This window comes from Diabrotica virgifera, chromosome 3 (genome assembly GCF_917563875.1).
Source record: "Diabrotica virgifera virgifera chromosome 3, PGI_DIABVI_V3a".
Lineage (NCBI taxonomy): Eukaryota > Metazoa > Arthropoda > Insecta > Coleoptera > Chrysomelidae > Diabrotica > Diabrotica virgifera.
Genome location: NC_065445.1, coordinates 196951684 through 196969210, shown reverse-complemented (window position 1 = coordinate 196969210; position 17527 = coordinate 196951684). Strand labels below are relative to the sequence as shown.

At 30.5% G+C, this 17527-nt stretch overlaps 1 protein-coding gene across 1 annotated transcript in view; it reads right to left on the bottom strand.

Annotated features, from left to right (window-relative positions):
- Positions 1-17527, bottom strand: part of LOC126882672 (fatty acid synthase-like) — a 410665-nt gene that overhangs the window by 125025 nt on the left and 268113 nt on the right. Inside the window, 1 exon segment of the mRNA XM_050647647.1 lies at positions 508-759. Within this exon segment, the coding sequence (XP_050503604.1) occupies positions 508-759 (252 nt within the window).

Here is a 17527-nt window from a genome sequence, read left to right as displayed (position 1 = left end):
AACATAACCATCTGTTACATATAAAATCTTCTTCTATGAGATGCATAGATATTCGTTGTTAATAGTAGATTCAACGTAAAAGTAGATAGGGGCAAGGCTCGAAACAAGGATGAAAAAAAACAAAATATGCATAAGATCGAAAGCAACCATAGACACGTGTTTCCGACTTATTAGTCGTCATCAGTATGGTATTGCCAAGTTAGAATGGGTGTATTGTTACTTGAGAAAGATCACTATAGGAGCAGTGCAACCAATTTGTGGCTGTAAGGGTAGAAAACCCTGGGGATTCGAGAGCAACAACTAACAAATCCACGGAGGAAGCTACAGCTACCTGAGGAAAAGAATTTTAAACGTCTAGAACGTTTCAATCAAACAACAAGGAGATGTTAACGCGAGTTAATAATAGATTCAAGGTAAAAGAAGTCTCGAATCCTGAGGGTTTTCTGGAATCTTAGATATCTTATATATACTCTATCAAGTGTTAAAAAATGTAATAAAAATACTTACTCTAATTTCGGACACATCATTCTTGATAATTTGTCCAGATGTTGTGTTGCAACGGCTTTTGGACCAAATGACGTTTTAAAAGTCTCTGTAGTTTGGTTTTCAAAAACTGAATCGGCCAAAACAACACCTAAATTAAAGATTGAGTGGACGTCTCCTAACTGATTAGCTTTTTCTAGTAGATTTCTGCAACCTTCTTCGGTAAAAACGTCGTCTTGAGATATATGAACATAGGCACCATACGATTTCCAGAGACTTGAAAACAATTATATCTAATTCGTGTGTACAACAATCACAGAACAAAAATAAAAAATATATCATAATGTATTATATGAAATTAATTAGAGGAATTTGGTTCTGGAAGATAGGGAGAGGTATTTTCATCGTCATCGTCATTTCTTTCATCATATCCTCTGATGAAATAGAGGATGTACCCCATCTTTTGAATGCAATAAATTTGCATGTCTTTCTTTTAAGCGCCTCTACCAACTACATAGTCTTACCTGTAAAACTTCCAAGATGCCAAGACCCTATTTTGATTTTTTTATCTATAATAGTGTCCTCAAATAGGCCTTACCCGTAAATCTGAACAGAGGCTTAGTGTATTTCCGGAATATTTTATTTCAGAAACTCCCAAAATTTCAGTATAATTTGTATCATATTGGAGATCATTTAATGATGCCTGAATGCCTTTTCTATGAAAATCATATCCTGCACGATTTAGCCAATACACCACCAATGCAACCAAAGTGCAGTATTATTACACCACGCTAGTTTTTTTTTCCGAAGCCATCACTTGTTGTAACCGGTCGTAGTATATCCAATTGGCTTATTGTATATCTTCCAGTACTCTTTCCTTCCGGCTCAGGTTTTAGTGTTAACTACTACATACGCATGATACAATACTGAGTTATACAGTAACTGTTTTATTGTATCATGCTTCGTACGTAGTCGGCTGCTGATACTCTTTCTAGCCATGATGGCTGTCCAATTAAATTAAAAATATTTTTCGTGTCCAGACCCGCTTACATTTTTCTGTACTTTCTGTATCTTTTGGAACATCTTGTAACGTTATAAACGCACACCTTTGTTATTTTATTTTGAAATAATTATTTTATCCATTTAATAATTAATTAACTTCTTCACTTCTTTTATTGTTTTACTGGCTTCCCGTTAAAAATTAAGTATTTGGCGTCCTCTTATAGACAACTCTCTTTTCATTCTCATTTTATCACAAAACATATAATTTTATGTATTATACTTCGCTGTCATTTCGATGACAGTGACAACCTCCCCATTCGGCCACACCAAACTTTAATGGAAGTGGTAGGGCTATTTTTCCTATTAGTCTGGGCTGATTATCGGAGAATAGGCCATTTTTGGGAAAAGTTATTTACCAGCAATTCGAATTATAAGATCCTATATATTAATAATATAGGTATGCAAAGTCCTCAGATAGTGTGCTACTTTTTTTATAAACAAAATGGCGCACGAAAATCGTGTTTTTTTCAATTATTGCTCTATAACTCCGAAGATTTTAACTTTACAACAAAAACACTCAAATAAAAATTCACCATGATTAAATTCTGCATAGAGACGCGTTTTTTTCGATCTGCTTCGACGAAAATTTTCCTCGGAAAATGCGGGTTTTCCCAACAAAATCTTTAATTTTCAAATAAAGTTTTAGATAAGTAATTATCTACCAATAATTAAATAATTTGGTGACTTAAAGCCTTTTTGGTTTAGATTATAGTTCCAGAAGCTGATGAAAATTAAGCGAATATTTTAGCAACAATTCAATTGTAAATTAATAATTTACGGTCGCAATAATAACCACAATAATTATGATACACTGATCAAGCTTTGAAATCTTATAAAGATGAGATGCCTATTTAATATTTTGTCGATAAAATATGAATTTTTTATTTTTTTGCATAATCTTTAAATGTTTAAAAAAATAGTTATAAACAAATTAACGTTTCTCAGAAAGTTTTTATTATATTATAATTTAAAAAAATAGCTAAAATGGGCATTTTAAATATCTTTAAAATGAATGCTTTAAAACTTTTTTGCAACCATTTGTAAAAAAGTTATGAAACAGCAAATTAATCATACGATTACTACTGTGTTTATACTTTTTTTAATTCTTTCAAAGCGTAGAAGTGAGTTTAAAGTACAAGCTAATTATTGACAAAAAAATATCGATTATCAGTTTAATAGTTATATTTTAATTAAAGATTATAAATATATTTTTTTGTAATCTACACGCGCGAAAGTAGAGTAACACAGTACTGTAGCTAACATTTTCACTCGGAGCGACGACCGGCCGCGTGATGTACACTTTTAATAAATAATGCATGCTGCGTGTCAGTCGCTTCGAGTGAACATTTTAGCTCCGACTCTGTTACAGGCCTACGTTTGCGCTAAAAATTACAAAAAAAAGTGTTTTTAATCTTTGATTAAAATATAACCATTGCAGTAATTTTTGACATTCTTTGTGAGTAATTAGGTTGTACCATAGACTCACTTTTAAGCTTTGAAACAATTAAAACTAATTATAAACAACGGAGATTTCGTATATTTACTTTGCTGTTTCATAACTTTTTTGCAAATGGTTGGAAAATTTTTTTAAAGCATTCATTTTCAAGACCTATGAAATACGCATTTTAAGTATTTTTTTAAATTAGAATACAGGGTGGTTCATCTTATCCGCCTCGGTCTCTGTACAGAAAACCATTTGATATTTTAAAAAAATTTCTTCACAGAAATATACAGGGCCTTTAATACTACAACCTTAAAATAATGTGAATTATACAGGGTGTTCCAAAAAAGAGTGATATATCAAAGATATATTTTTTCTTATGGAATGCCCTATATCTGATGGCATTATTGAATTGAACTTAAAAAATAAGCTAAACTTTCATAAGGGTTCCCTATACCTAAATACACGGTGTTTTGATTAATTTCGATTTTTATAAAAATGTAAGGTTTTAGAAAAAAATAAATATCTACGAATCTAAGAAGCAGTAACAAATTCTTTCTTGGATCTTAATAATATACTATTTAGCATACTTAAACAGATGCTTATTGCAAAAAAATTTCTTACAGGATGGTCAAAATATGATATTGTTCTATTAACAAATTCAGGCTGTGATAACTTACTTATTTTAAATGGAACACCCTGTATCTTACTAGTCTATCGCATAGAAAATTTACTTAGCTTTCAATTTGTACTTGGGTTTCCTATACCTATCTTTTTACAGGGTGGTCAAAATATTAGATTGTTCTATTAACAAATTCAAGCTGTAATAACCTACTTATTTTAAATGGAACACCCTGTATCTTACTAGTCTATCGAGTAGAAAATTTACTTAGCTTTCAATTCTTATTAAGGTTTCCTATACCTATCTCCGTTCATTTTTTAAATATTTAAAGATTTCCTAATTTGTAAGCTTTAAAAATTAGAATTAAGTACCTATGTCGTGGTTATATACAACACATCACCAACACCGGCAATATACTTAAATATCTTAGTCAAAATAGTTTCATTAATAAAATTTACATTTTTATCATTTAATCACACAGAGTGTTCTTATTTTAAATGGCATACTCGATATTATATTCTTTATAATGGAAGATATTTAAAATCTCTTCAATTCCATGTTAACATTCTCAATACACATGTTATTCTGTAGATATAAATTCCCATGTTATTCTGTAAATACCCATTTTTACATATTTTTGTACAATAGGCTCGTTTTCGTCAAAGTAGACATTGCATTTAATTGTTTGTAATTGCGATTTAAAGATTCAAACAAAAAGTGGCGTTCTTAAATTTACTTAATAACCGTTGGGTTAAGATATGGAAAATACTTATACGGAATGAACTATAATTTAAATATCTTCCAGAATACGGCATCTAATATAGGGTATGCAGTTTAAAATAAACGTATTATTCAATTTCACATGTAGGCCAAAATCAACTAAAATAATACAACACTCTGTGTGACTACATGATAACACTGAAAATTTCATTAATGACAGTATCTTGTCTAAGTATATTGCCGGTGTTGGTGATGTGGTACATAAACACGACATGGTACTTATGTAATTCTTATTTTTAAAGCTTACAAATTAGGAAATCTTTAAATATTTAAAAAATGAAGGGAGATAGGTATAGGAAACCCTAATAAGAATTGAAAGCTAAGTAAATTTTCTACTCGATAGACTAGTAAGATACAGGGTGTTCCATTTAAAATAAGTAAGTTATTACGGCTTGAATTTGTCAATAGAACAATCTAATATTTTGACCGCCCTGTAAAAAGATAGGTATACGAAACCGTAGTAGAAATTGAAAGCTAAGTAAATTTTCTATGCGATAGACTAGTAAGATATAGGGTGTTCTATTTAAAATAAGTAAGTTATTACAGCTTGAATTTGTTAATAGAACAATATCATATTTTGACCACCCTGTAAGAAATTTTGTTGCAATAAGCATCTGTTTAAGTATGCTAAATAGTCTATTATTAAGATCCAAGAAAGAATTTGTTACTGCTTCTTAGATTCGTAGTTATTTATTGTTTTCTAAAACCTTACATTTTTATAAAAATCGAAATAAATCAAAACACCCTGTATTTAGGTATAGGGAACCCTTATGAAAGTATAGCTTATTTTTTAAGGTCAATTCAATAATGTCATCAGATATAGGGCATTCCATAAGAAAAAATAAAACTTTGATATACCACTCTTTTTTGGAACACCCTGTATAAATCACATTTTTTTAGGTTGTAGTATTAAAGGCCCTGTATATTTCTGTGAAGAAATTTTTTTAAAATATCAAGTGGTTTTCCGTACGGAGACCGAGGCGAATAAGATGAACCACCCTGTATAATGAACAATTTCTGAGAAATGTTAATTTGTTTATAACAATTTTTTTAAACATATAAAGATTATGCAAAAAATGAAAAATTTATATTTTGTCGACAAAATATTAAATAGGCATCACACCTTTATAATCTTTCTAAGTTTGATCAATGTCTTATGATTATTTTGGTTGTTATTGCGACTGTAAATTGTTAATTAACAATTGAATTGTTGCTAAAATATTCGTTTCATTTTCACCGGCTCCTGAATTTATAATCTATAACTAGAAAGCTTTTATTTCACCAAGCTATATAATTATTGATAAATAATTACTGGCCCAAAAAATTTATTTGAGAATTCGAGATTTTGTTGGGAAAACATACATTTTCCGAGGAAAATTTTCGTCGGAACAAATCGTGAAAAACATGTCTCTATGCAGAATTAAATTGGGGTGAATTTTTATTTGAGTGTTTTTGGTGTAAAGTTAAAATCTTCGGAGTTATAGAGCAATAATTGAAAAAAATAAGATTTGTCGGCGCCATTTTGTTTATAAAAAAAGTAGCACACTATATGCGGACTTTGCATACCTATATTAATAATATATAGGATCTTATAATTCGATTCCAGCAATAAAATTGCTGGTAAATAACCTTTCTTTGTACTTTACTAATTAGACCAGCGTATTATAACTATTTTTTTTTCAAAATTTAAAGATTATGCAAAAAAAAGAAAAATTTATATTTTGTCGATAAAATATTAAATAAGCATCTCATCTTTATAATCTTTATAAGTTTGATCAATGTATCATGATTATTTTGTTTATTATTGCGATCGTAATTTGTTAATTAACAATTGAATTGTTGCTAAAATATTCGTTTAATTTTCACCGGCTTCTGGAATTACAATCTATACCAAAAAAGCTTTGATGTCACTAAGTTATTTAATTATTGATTAATAATTACTTACCTAAAACTTTATTTGGAAATTAGAGTTTTTGTTAGGAAAACCCGCATTTTCCGAGGAAAATTTTCGTCGGAGCAAATCGTGAAAAACATATCTCTATGCAGAATTTAATTGCGGTGAATTTCTATTAAGCTGTTTTGGTTGTAAAGTTAAAATCTTCGAAGTTATAGAGCAATAATTGAAAAAAATACTATTTGTCGGCGCCATTTTGTTTATAAAAAAAGTAGCACACTATCTGCGGACTTTGCATATCTATATTATTAATATATAGGATCTTATAATTCGATTCCAGCAATAAAATTGCTGGTAAATAACTTTTCCATGAATTTTGCTAATTAGCCCAGAGTATATTTAAAGGAAATGTAGACTGATAATAGCTTTATTTTATTTGGATTCCGATCTCCTGGGGTGAGTAGTTTACTATTTTACTATATTCACAGTCAAGCTTGTATTCACAGTTCTTTTAAACATTTGTTCATATTTAACCGCAAACCTCCAAGCCACGTGTTGACCCAATAATTTTACACTGGCTTTAATTATATGCATGTAGAAATCATAAATAATTTTACAATTAATTATTACTAATAATTCCATTTAATTTATCCTTGCATTTCTGCTACTTTTCGATTACTTTTTGAAGAATGGTAATGCTTTCACTGCTTCTTGATGTCAAACTAATGTACAGCTTGTATTCTAATTTTTGGGATTAAATAAACCGTCTCTCCTTTTTGGAGGAACCATAACCGGCGATGCCACTATAGTCCAGGGTAATAAGGTTTTTTCCATGACACTTGAACAGCCAGGGTACTGAAGTGTTTTTTCGACAGGCAATACCTATAAGAGCAAATTGTAACTATTTCCTGCGTAGGATCTGGCGGCCATTTTTATTTATAAAAAATTAAGTGTCAAAAATGGCATTTTTCACATTTTTTTTTCAAATTAATGGAAAACAGGGAAACTTATGGTTTTTTTTAGTACAAACATTTTCGAAACTATGGAAAAAGCTTTAAAATGACGTATTACAAAGTTTGATATACTTATTTATTTTTAATCTAATTGCAAAAAAGGTCGGAATTGCAAAAAAAATTATTTTCGCCATAACTGTTGTAAAAATTAGTGTACAGCTTTGAAATTTTTGTCAAATAAGGGTTCTTTGGTGCTTAATATGTGATAAAAATTTCAAAGTGATTCATTCAATTGTTTAAATTTTATTCAAATTGTTTATCCCAGAGAGCATTTTTTTGCAATAACATAAGTCAAAAAAACAAAAATGATGTTAGGACCATTCCACAGGTGTCAAATGAAAGAGCGTGAGCTATATTTTCAACTTGGTTTAAAAAAAGTGAATAAAAAATGCATTTATTAGTAATAAATAATTATGAAAAAGTATCGTAAATCTTTCCTTAAAAACTTTTTATTTTGTTACATAAAAAATTATACATATTTGTTACAATTTTTTATCAATTATGATATAAATAACATTACTTGGTAGTTATGCACTTAAAACAGGGTAAAAAGTTAATTTTTTTGGAAAAAATTATTCAAAAAGTTTATAAAGAAAAATTGACGATACATTTGCATAATTATTTATTACTAATAAATGCATTTTTTAGTCACTTTTTTAAACCATGTTTAAAATGTAGCTCATGCTCTTTCATTTGACACCTATGGAATGATTCTAACGTCATTTTTTTCTGACTTATGTTATTGCAAAAAAAAAAATGCTCTCTGAGATAAACAATTTGAATAAAATTTAAACAATTGAATGAATCGCTTTGAAATTTTTATCACTTCTTTATGTACTGTACACATCCGATTTACCAACCTCTCCACAAACCACCAATGGAACTTTCGCTGATGACATAGCAATATTTGCAACTGAAAAGGATCCAAGAGCTGCAATATTAAAACTTCAAGAACACCTAGACCAAATTCGACAGTGGTTAAAAAAATGGAAGATAAAAGCTAATGAAACTAAGTCATCACATATAACTTTCACACTAAGGAAAGACCAATGCCCAAATATTAGCCTTAATCAAGACAACATACGATGGGCGGGTCACGTACTAAGAAAGAGAAGGAAGGACGCAGTAGCCAGCGATCTACGCAAAATGGGAATACAGCAATGGGAAATAGCTGCTCAGGACCGACAACAATGGAGGGAAATAGTAAACGCGGCCAAGACTCACATAGAGTTGTAGAGCCAAATGATGATGATGATGAATCAAGACAACATACCACAACAGAATATCGTCAAATACCTGGGGCTTCATCTTGATTCTAAATGAAACTGGAAACAACACATTTTAAAGAAGAAGAAACAAATCGAGTTGAGAGTGAAAGAAATTAATTGGTTTATAGGTAGAAAATCTCGACTCTCAATTGAGAACAAACTGCTGATTTATAAAACAGTCATCAAACCTATACGGACGTACGGTATAGAACTATGGAGTTGTGCCAGCAAATCAAACACAAAAATTATCCAAAGAACTCAATCAAAAATTCTACGCACCATCGCAAATGACCCTTGGTACATTTCCAACCAAACCCTTCATACAGACCTAAACATCCCGTTAGTCAACACAGTAAGTCAAGAAAGAGCCAACAGACACCACGAGAAATTGGAAGGCCACCCCAACCATTTAATATTACCATTACTGCAGCCACTAAACAACAGAAGATTGCGAAGATTAGGGCCCATAGATCTTCGCTGAAAGTGAGGTGAAACCGCTGGGTGATGTACCTCATAACGCCATTTTAGTGTAAAATACTACATACTCTGGGCTAATTAGCAAAATTCATGGAAAAGTTATTTACCAGCAATTTTATTGCTGGAATCGAATTATAAGATCCTATATATTAATAATATAGGTATGCAAAGTCCGCAGATAGTGTGCTACTTTTTTTTATAAACAAAATGGCGCCGACAAATCGTATTTTTTTCAATTATTGCTCTATAACTCCGAAGATTTTAACTTTACAACAAAAACACCCAAATAAAAATTCACCGCAATTAAATTCTGCATAGAGATATGTTTTTCACGATTTGATCCGACGAAAATTTTCCTCGGAAAATGCGGGTATTCCTAACAAAAACTATAATTTTCAAATAAAGTTTTAGGTAAGTAATTATTAATCAATAATTAAATAACTTAGTGACATCAAAGATTTCTTGGTATAGATTGTAATTCCAGAAGCCGGTGAAAATTAAACGAATATTTTAGCAACAATTCAATTGTTAATTAACAATTTACGATCGCAATAATAACCAAAATAATCATGATACATTGATCAAACTTATAAAGATGAGATGCTTGTTTAATATTTTAACGACAAAATATAAATTTTTCTTTTTTTTGCATAATCTTTAAATTTAAAAAAAAAAATAGTTATAATACGTTGTTCTAATTAGTAAAGTAAAATTTTATTGCTTTAATCGAATTATAAGATCTTATATATTATTAATATAGGTATGCAAAGTCCACAGATAGTGTGCTACTATTTTTATAAACAAAATGGCGCCGACAAATCGTATTTTTTTCAATTATTGCTCTATAACTCCGAAGATTTTAACTTTACACCAAAAATACTCAAATAAAAATTCACCCCAATTTAATTCTACATAGAGGCATGTTTTTCCCGATTTGCTCCGACGAAAATTTTCCTCGGAAAATGTGGGTTTTCCCAACAAAATCTCGAATTTTCAAATAAATTTTTTGGGCCAGTAATTATTTATCAATAATTATATAGCTTGGTGAAATAAAAGCTTTCTTGGTATAGATTATAATTGCAGATTATAAGACGTATCTTAGTTTTCCAAATGCCGCTGCCGCCCATGCCAGTCTAACTCGTCTTTTGATCTATGCTGTTTGGTTTTCCTTGTTAAGTTTTATAATTTGACCCAGATATACAGGGTGATCAACTTCTGTGACAAAGTCCAATATATCTGTTATTATACAATATATGAAAAAAAGTTGATAATAAAAGTTATAGACACCTTTATTTTACACATTTTAAAATTAGTGAGAAATATACAGGGCCCTCCATAACACGGTGCCAAACCAAAGTTATGTTTTTTTAAATGGAACACCCTGTATTTTATTCAAAATCTGGTTTCTCTATATTTTTCTGATTCTAGAAATATAACACTTCTCTAAGGTTATACTGAGTGTTTCAAAGTTACGAGCACTTTTATTAAAAAATCATATTGATTTGATCGCCCTGTATGTTTTTAACGGTGTAATATAAACTTATTTTTTTAATGCTTTTGACTATTATTATTAAAGTAGTTTTGTAACAATGTACAATTTTTTTATAACTACACAAATTGTATACAGGGTAAGTCAAAATGTAAATACAAGATTTTCTTCATAATTTTAAATGGATCACCCTGTATTTTATATTATTTTCGAAAAGTTCTATCACTATACTTACATATCTTTTAAATATTCCCTATACCTAAAGTTATTAGTTTTCGAGATATTTTAGTTTTATTGTCGATAACAGCATGTATTACTTAGTTATTAATAACAATACTGTAATTTATTCAAATTTATTAAAAAAACTAAATTAAATAAAAAATATGTTCAACGTACTTCTTATGTTATAAAAGGTGTTCAAAATGACCTCCCATAACGTCTACACAAGCCTGGAGACGGGTTTCGAAAGACCTACTGATGTTTGTAAGCATTTGTTGTGTGACACTTTAAAAGGCGTTTTGAATCCTTATTTTCATATCGTCAACTATAGTTGGATGTGTACTATTCACTACGTATTTAATATAACCCAAAAAAAATTAGTCAATTTCGTTTAATTCTGGTGATCTGGGTGGCCAGCGAACTGGCCCATCTCTTCCTATCCATCTTTCAGGAAATAGTTCATCGAGTTCACCTTTGACAAGTACGTTGTGGTGAGCAGGGGCTCCGTCGTGAAGCTACCACATATGTTGGCGGATGTTTAATGGTACATTTTCAAGTAGAATAGGTAAATGATTCACTAGAAAATTTAAATAAACCTCACCATTTACCGATACCTCAAACAAAAAAGGACCTATAACGTAATTGCCTATACTTCCACCCCAAACATTTAAGGATCATCTCTTTTGACTATGTGAGCACAGTACGGATTGGTTGTGGAATAATAATGAAAATTGTGTCTGTTTACACTACCATTTTTGTGGAATGTTGCCTCGTCTCCAAAAAAAAAAGAACAAACTCAAAAAAATCTCTCTGCATAACTATTTGTTGTTGTGACCATTGACAAAATTGTACTCTTCGTTCGAAATCATCCCCAATAAGTGCCTGATGTAATTGTATATGATATGGGTGCATGTTGTTTTTCTTGAGTATGTTTTGGATAGATCCATAACTTATATCTTGCTCTCTTGTAATATTTTGAATACTTGTATGAGGATTTTCTGTAACAGGCAGTAAAACATTTATTTCATTTTCATGCGTAATAATGATTTTTGTTTTTTCCTTTGCTTCATAAACAGAACCAGTACGATTAAACATGTCTAATAAGTTGTCAAATACTCTCTTATTTGGTTGTTGACGCTATGGACACCGTTCCTTATAAATTCTTGTGGCAACTGATGAGTTTTTGAAACACTCTCCTAAAATCCATATCATGTCTGTCATTTCTTCACGACTAAAATTCATTGTTAGGTACCAATTATAACAATATGGCAAACAATTATAATCAATAACAAAAATAAAAACGTACAGATAATTAAAATCTTACATCTGACAGTTCTTGTGTCAATTATTTCAAAGCCACCTTAAACAAGAACTTGCAGCAATTTATAGTTCCCATTTCTTCGCGTAAAATTAATATCATTTTGTTATTAAATATAAAATTGTCGTTATTGTATAGAATTTACCATAAACTTGGAGAAAAAATGAAATGCAGTCTAATTTTAATTATCATTAACAAACTCATTGGAGGTTTCTATTATTAAGGGTAATTAATTTACTGTAATAAACGTATCTATGAGTTATCAACAATAAAACTAAAATATCTCGAAAACTAATAACTTTAGGTATAGGAAATATTTAAAAGATATGCAAGTATAATGAAAGAACTTTTCGATGGTAATATAAAATGCAGGGTGTTCCATTTAAAAATATGAAGAAAATATTTTATTTGCATTTTGACTTACCCTGTATACAATTTGTGTAGTAATAAAAAAATTGTACGTTTTTGCAAAACTACTTTAATATTGACAGTCAACAGCAGTAAAAAAATAAGTCTACATTATACTGTTTGAATCATACAGGGCGATCAAATCAGCATGATTTTTTGATGAAACTGCTCATAACTTTGAAACACTCAGTATAACCCTAGACAAGTGTTATATCTTTTTAATCAGAAAAATGTAGAGAAATCAGATTTTGAATCAAATATAGGGTGTTCCATTTAAAAAAACATAACTTTGGTTTGGCACCGTGTTATGGAGGACGCTGTATATTTCTCACTAATTTTAAAATGTGTACATTAAAGGTGTCTATAACTTTTATTAACAACTTTTTTTCATATATTTTATAATAACAGATATATTGGACTTTGTCACAGAAGTTGATCACCCTGTAGATTATAAATTCAGAAGCCGGTTAAAATGAAACGAATATTTTAGCAACAATTCAATTGTTAATTAACAATTTACAGTCGCAATAACAACCAAAATAATCATGAGACATTGATCAAACTTAGAAAGATTATAAAGGTGTGATGCCTATTTAATATTTTGTCGACAAACTATAAATTTTTAATTTTTTTCCATAATCTTTAAATGTTTAAAAAAATTGTTATAAACAAATTAACATTTCTTAGAAATTGTTTACTATATTCTAATTTTAAAAAATACTTAAAGTGCGTATTTCATATGTCTTGAAAATTAATGCTTTAAAAAAATTTTCCAACCATTTGCAAAAAAGTTAGGAAACAGCAAAATAAATATACGATATCTCCATTGTTTATAATTTGTTTTAATTGTTTCAAAGCTTAAAAGTGAGTCTATGGTACAATCTAATTACTCACAAAGAATGTCAAAAATTAGTGCAATGGTTATATTTTAATCAAAGATTAAAAATACTTTTTTTTGTAATTTTTAGCGCGAAAGTAGGCTTGATACAGAGCCGGAGATAAAATATTCACTCGAAGCGACTGACACGCTTAAACTCGCGCGAGTTGTGTATGTGGGCGGGTAGCTACGGTACTGTACTATTCTACTTTTGCGCGTGTAAATTACAAAAAAATATATTTATAATCTTTATTTAAAATATAACCATTATGCTGATAATCGATACTGTTTTATAAATAATTAGCTTGTTCTTTAAACTCACTTCTACGCTTTGAAAGAATTAAAAAAATTTATTAACACCGTAGTAATAGTATGTTTATTTTGCTGTTTCATGACTTTTTTGCAAATGGTTGCAAAAAAGTTTTAAAGCATTCATTTTCAAGATATTTGAAATGCGCATTTTAGCTATTTTTTTAAATTATAATATAATAAAAACTTTCTGAGAAACGTTAATTTGTTTATAACTATTTTTTTAAACATTTAAAGATTATGCAAAAAAATAAAAAATTTATATTTTGTCGACAAAATGTTAAATAAGCATCTCATCTTTATAAGATTTCAAAGTTTGATCAGTGCATCATAATTATTTTGGTTATTATTGCGACCATAAATTATTAATTAACAATTGAATTGTTGCTAAAATATTCGTTTAATTTTCACCAGCTTCTGTAACTATAATCTAAACGAAGAAGGCTTTTAAGTCACCAAATTATTTAATTATTGGTAAATAATTACTTATCTAAAACTTTATTTGAAAATTAAAGATTTTTTTGGGAATACCCGCATTTTCCGAGGAAAATTTTCGTCGGAGCAGATCGGGAAAAACATGTCTCTATGCAGAATTAAATTGGGGTGAATTTTTATTTGAGTGTTTTTGGTGTAAAGTTAAAATCTTCGGAGTTCTAGAGCAATAATTGAAAAAAACACGATTTTCGGGCGCCATTTTGTTTATAAAAAAGTAGCACACTATCTGAGGACTTTGCATGCCTATATTATTAATATATAGAATCTTATAATTCGATTCCAGCAATAAAATTGCTGGTAAATAACTTTTCCCAAAAATGGCCTATTCTCCGATAATCAGCCCAGACTATACATTGATATAAGTTATTGTACTTGTTATCAAATTAACTCATAAAATATGTAATTCTGATTATTAATAAATGCTTACAAAAAAAACATATTAAGCATCGAAGAACCCTCATTTGACAAAAATTTCAAAGCTGTACACTAATTTTTACAACAATTATTGCGGAAATATTTTTTTTTGCAATTCCGACCTTTTTTCGCAATTATATTAACAATAAATGAGTATATTAAACTTTGTAATACGTCATTGTAAAGCTTTTTCCTAAATCTCGAAGAAATTTGTACTAAAAAAATCATAAGTTTCACTGTTTTCCGTTGATTTGAAAAAAAGGGGAAAATGCCATTTTTTGAGAGTTAATTGTTTATAAATAAAAATGGCCGCCAGATCCTACGCAGGAAATAGTTACAATTTGTTCCTATAGGTATTACCTGTCGAAAAAACGCTTCAGTACCCTGGCTGCTGAAGTGTCACGAACAGGGTATATTTTTGTCTTATTACCCCGGCCTACTACAAGACAGCAACACCTATCACGAGAGACTAGCTAGGCCAACATAAACCATTACTATCATAGTTGATTGAAAGTCAAACTCGATTATTGGAATAGCCTTCGTGCCTAGCAAAAGTATTACTATAACCGGGATATTCTAATTACCGATCATTGGTAGCTAGTATAAAAGTTTCGAGAACTCAAATTTTTATTCCTTAAACCGGGATATTCCTATAACCGGTATTCTAATAAGGTGGTTCGACTATACTATTTTACAATAGTACACTGATCAATACGAAAAAGGAGCCACTAATTTAATTTAATGTATATTATTTATTTCATTAGGTAGGAACTTAAAAATGTACGTCCGCCTAGTAAACACATACAGTTTTTATAAATGAAAGAAAAAAACAAGTTTCTTAGCTTCGTATTTCTTGTATTCAGTAAAAAGCAAAACTTGACAACATTTTGGAATTACATTTATTGTTAAGAATTGAATTTCTGTCGATATTTACGTTAAAGTTGTTAAGAATTAATCATTGATTTTGAGGTGCTTGGAAAGCCTCGAAGGCGCAGAATGTATCTCGCAGAGATTCAAATTGGTAGGGCAATAACTTTAATACAAGAAGGTTACTCAAGACGCCAAGCAGAAATGTTAAATAATAGAGCATGTACTAGATATGAAATAATGTATGGTTATTAGAAGACAACCTTATACGCATCGTGCAAGGTCGACTACAGCTAGAGAGGATCGACTTTTACAACTATGGGCCGTCAGAGATCGTCGAAGTACTGCTCGAACGCTACAAAATGAGTTGGTAGAGGCTGGGGTACAAGAGTAACTACTCAAACAATACATAGTCGGATTCACGAACATTGGTTGAATGCAAGAAGGCTAGCTACAGTACCTTCTTTGACCCCTACACATCGTAGAGCCAGATGTTTGTTTACAGAAGAGCACACGAATTACACCTTGGCACAATGGAGTATCGTGATGTTTACTAATGAGTCCTATTTCTTTTAAAGCATATTGATGGACGTGTTAGAGTCTGAAGAAGACCAGGCGAGCGCTTTTGTATTCCACCATTCTAGAAACCAAGGCTTTTGGCGGAGGTTCCATTATGATTTCTTCTTCTTCAGGTGCCATCTCCGCTACGGAGGTTGGCAATCATCATAGCTATTTTAATTTTTGAGGCAGTAGCTCTAAATAATTGTTTTGAGCTGCATCCAAACCGTTCTCTCAGGTTCTTCAGCCATGAAATTCGTCTTCTGCCGATGCTTCTTCTGCCATCTATCTTTCCCTGCAATATGAGTCGCAGGATGCCATACTTCTCGCCCCGCATCACATGTCCGAGATACTGAAGTTTTCTTTCTTTAATTGTAAGTTCAACTTCCTTCTCTTTACCTATTCTTCTCAGTACTTCTTTGTTCGTAACTCTATCTATCTACCTACCTATCTATCTACCTCTATCTACCTATTATGATTTAGAGTGAGATAAATTTAAATGACGTTCTGACTTAGTAGTTATTCGGCAAGGGGCTATGACGGAAGACCGGTTCATAAACGAAGTTCTTGAACCACATGTTCCATTTGCTGAAAATATGGGTTTAGAATTTATCCTTTACCAAGATAATGTGAGACCACACTTGGCCAGAATAGTGCAAAATTATTTTGACTACCCACAATTTTCAGATTATGGAGTGGCCAACGAGGAATCCAGATTTAAATCCCATTAAACACATTTGGGATATACTCTGGAAGCGCTTGAAGGATCAACCACTAAGAGACATATAACATGTCGAGGAAGTTCCCGTGGAAGAATGGGAACAACTAGACCAAGGAACCAGGGCCGGCGATAACGGGCCTGCAAGGGATGCACTGCAGGCGGGCGCCCCTGTTTGGGGGGCGCCAGAATGAGCTTTTTTTCTGCTGGTGTTATGCAAAATACTAAAATAGAAAAATTCATTTTTTTTAATGTGGTTTAAATTCGTCATAATACCCTAATCAGTGTTTGTTAGTTTTGCATATCACACCATGTAAAATATACAAAAATATGCAATGCATAGAATTCTTACCATGTAGTAATAATATAATTTATTGGTCAAAGATATTATATTTCAACCAAGCAACTTTGCTCTAAATGAGAATGCTCTGTTTATTTTCTTCAAATTTCTTGCAAGTTGTTAAGTCTTGTATCAGCAGTTATGAGAGGAAATGAATGATTTCTAGTTAAATAAACACGATTGTGATACTGTTTTCTTACCGCCAGTGTAATTTAAGTATTATGTACTTATTAATAGGTATGGAGTATTAATCCCATAAAAACATAATATTTAAAATAAACATTTTACATAAAGTTTAGTTTAAAGATTTTTAGATTTAGATTTAGTATTATTTCATGTGATTATACCTATACTAATACAAAATAGTTTGTCAGTTGTACTCTGCAGTTAAAGAATCTAGTGTTGCATTCAATTAATATAAAATTATATTTGTTTCACATTACTGCAGAAACATAATCTTGAGGATTTAAAGTTA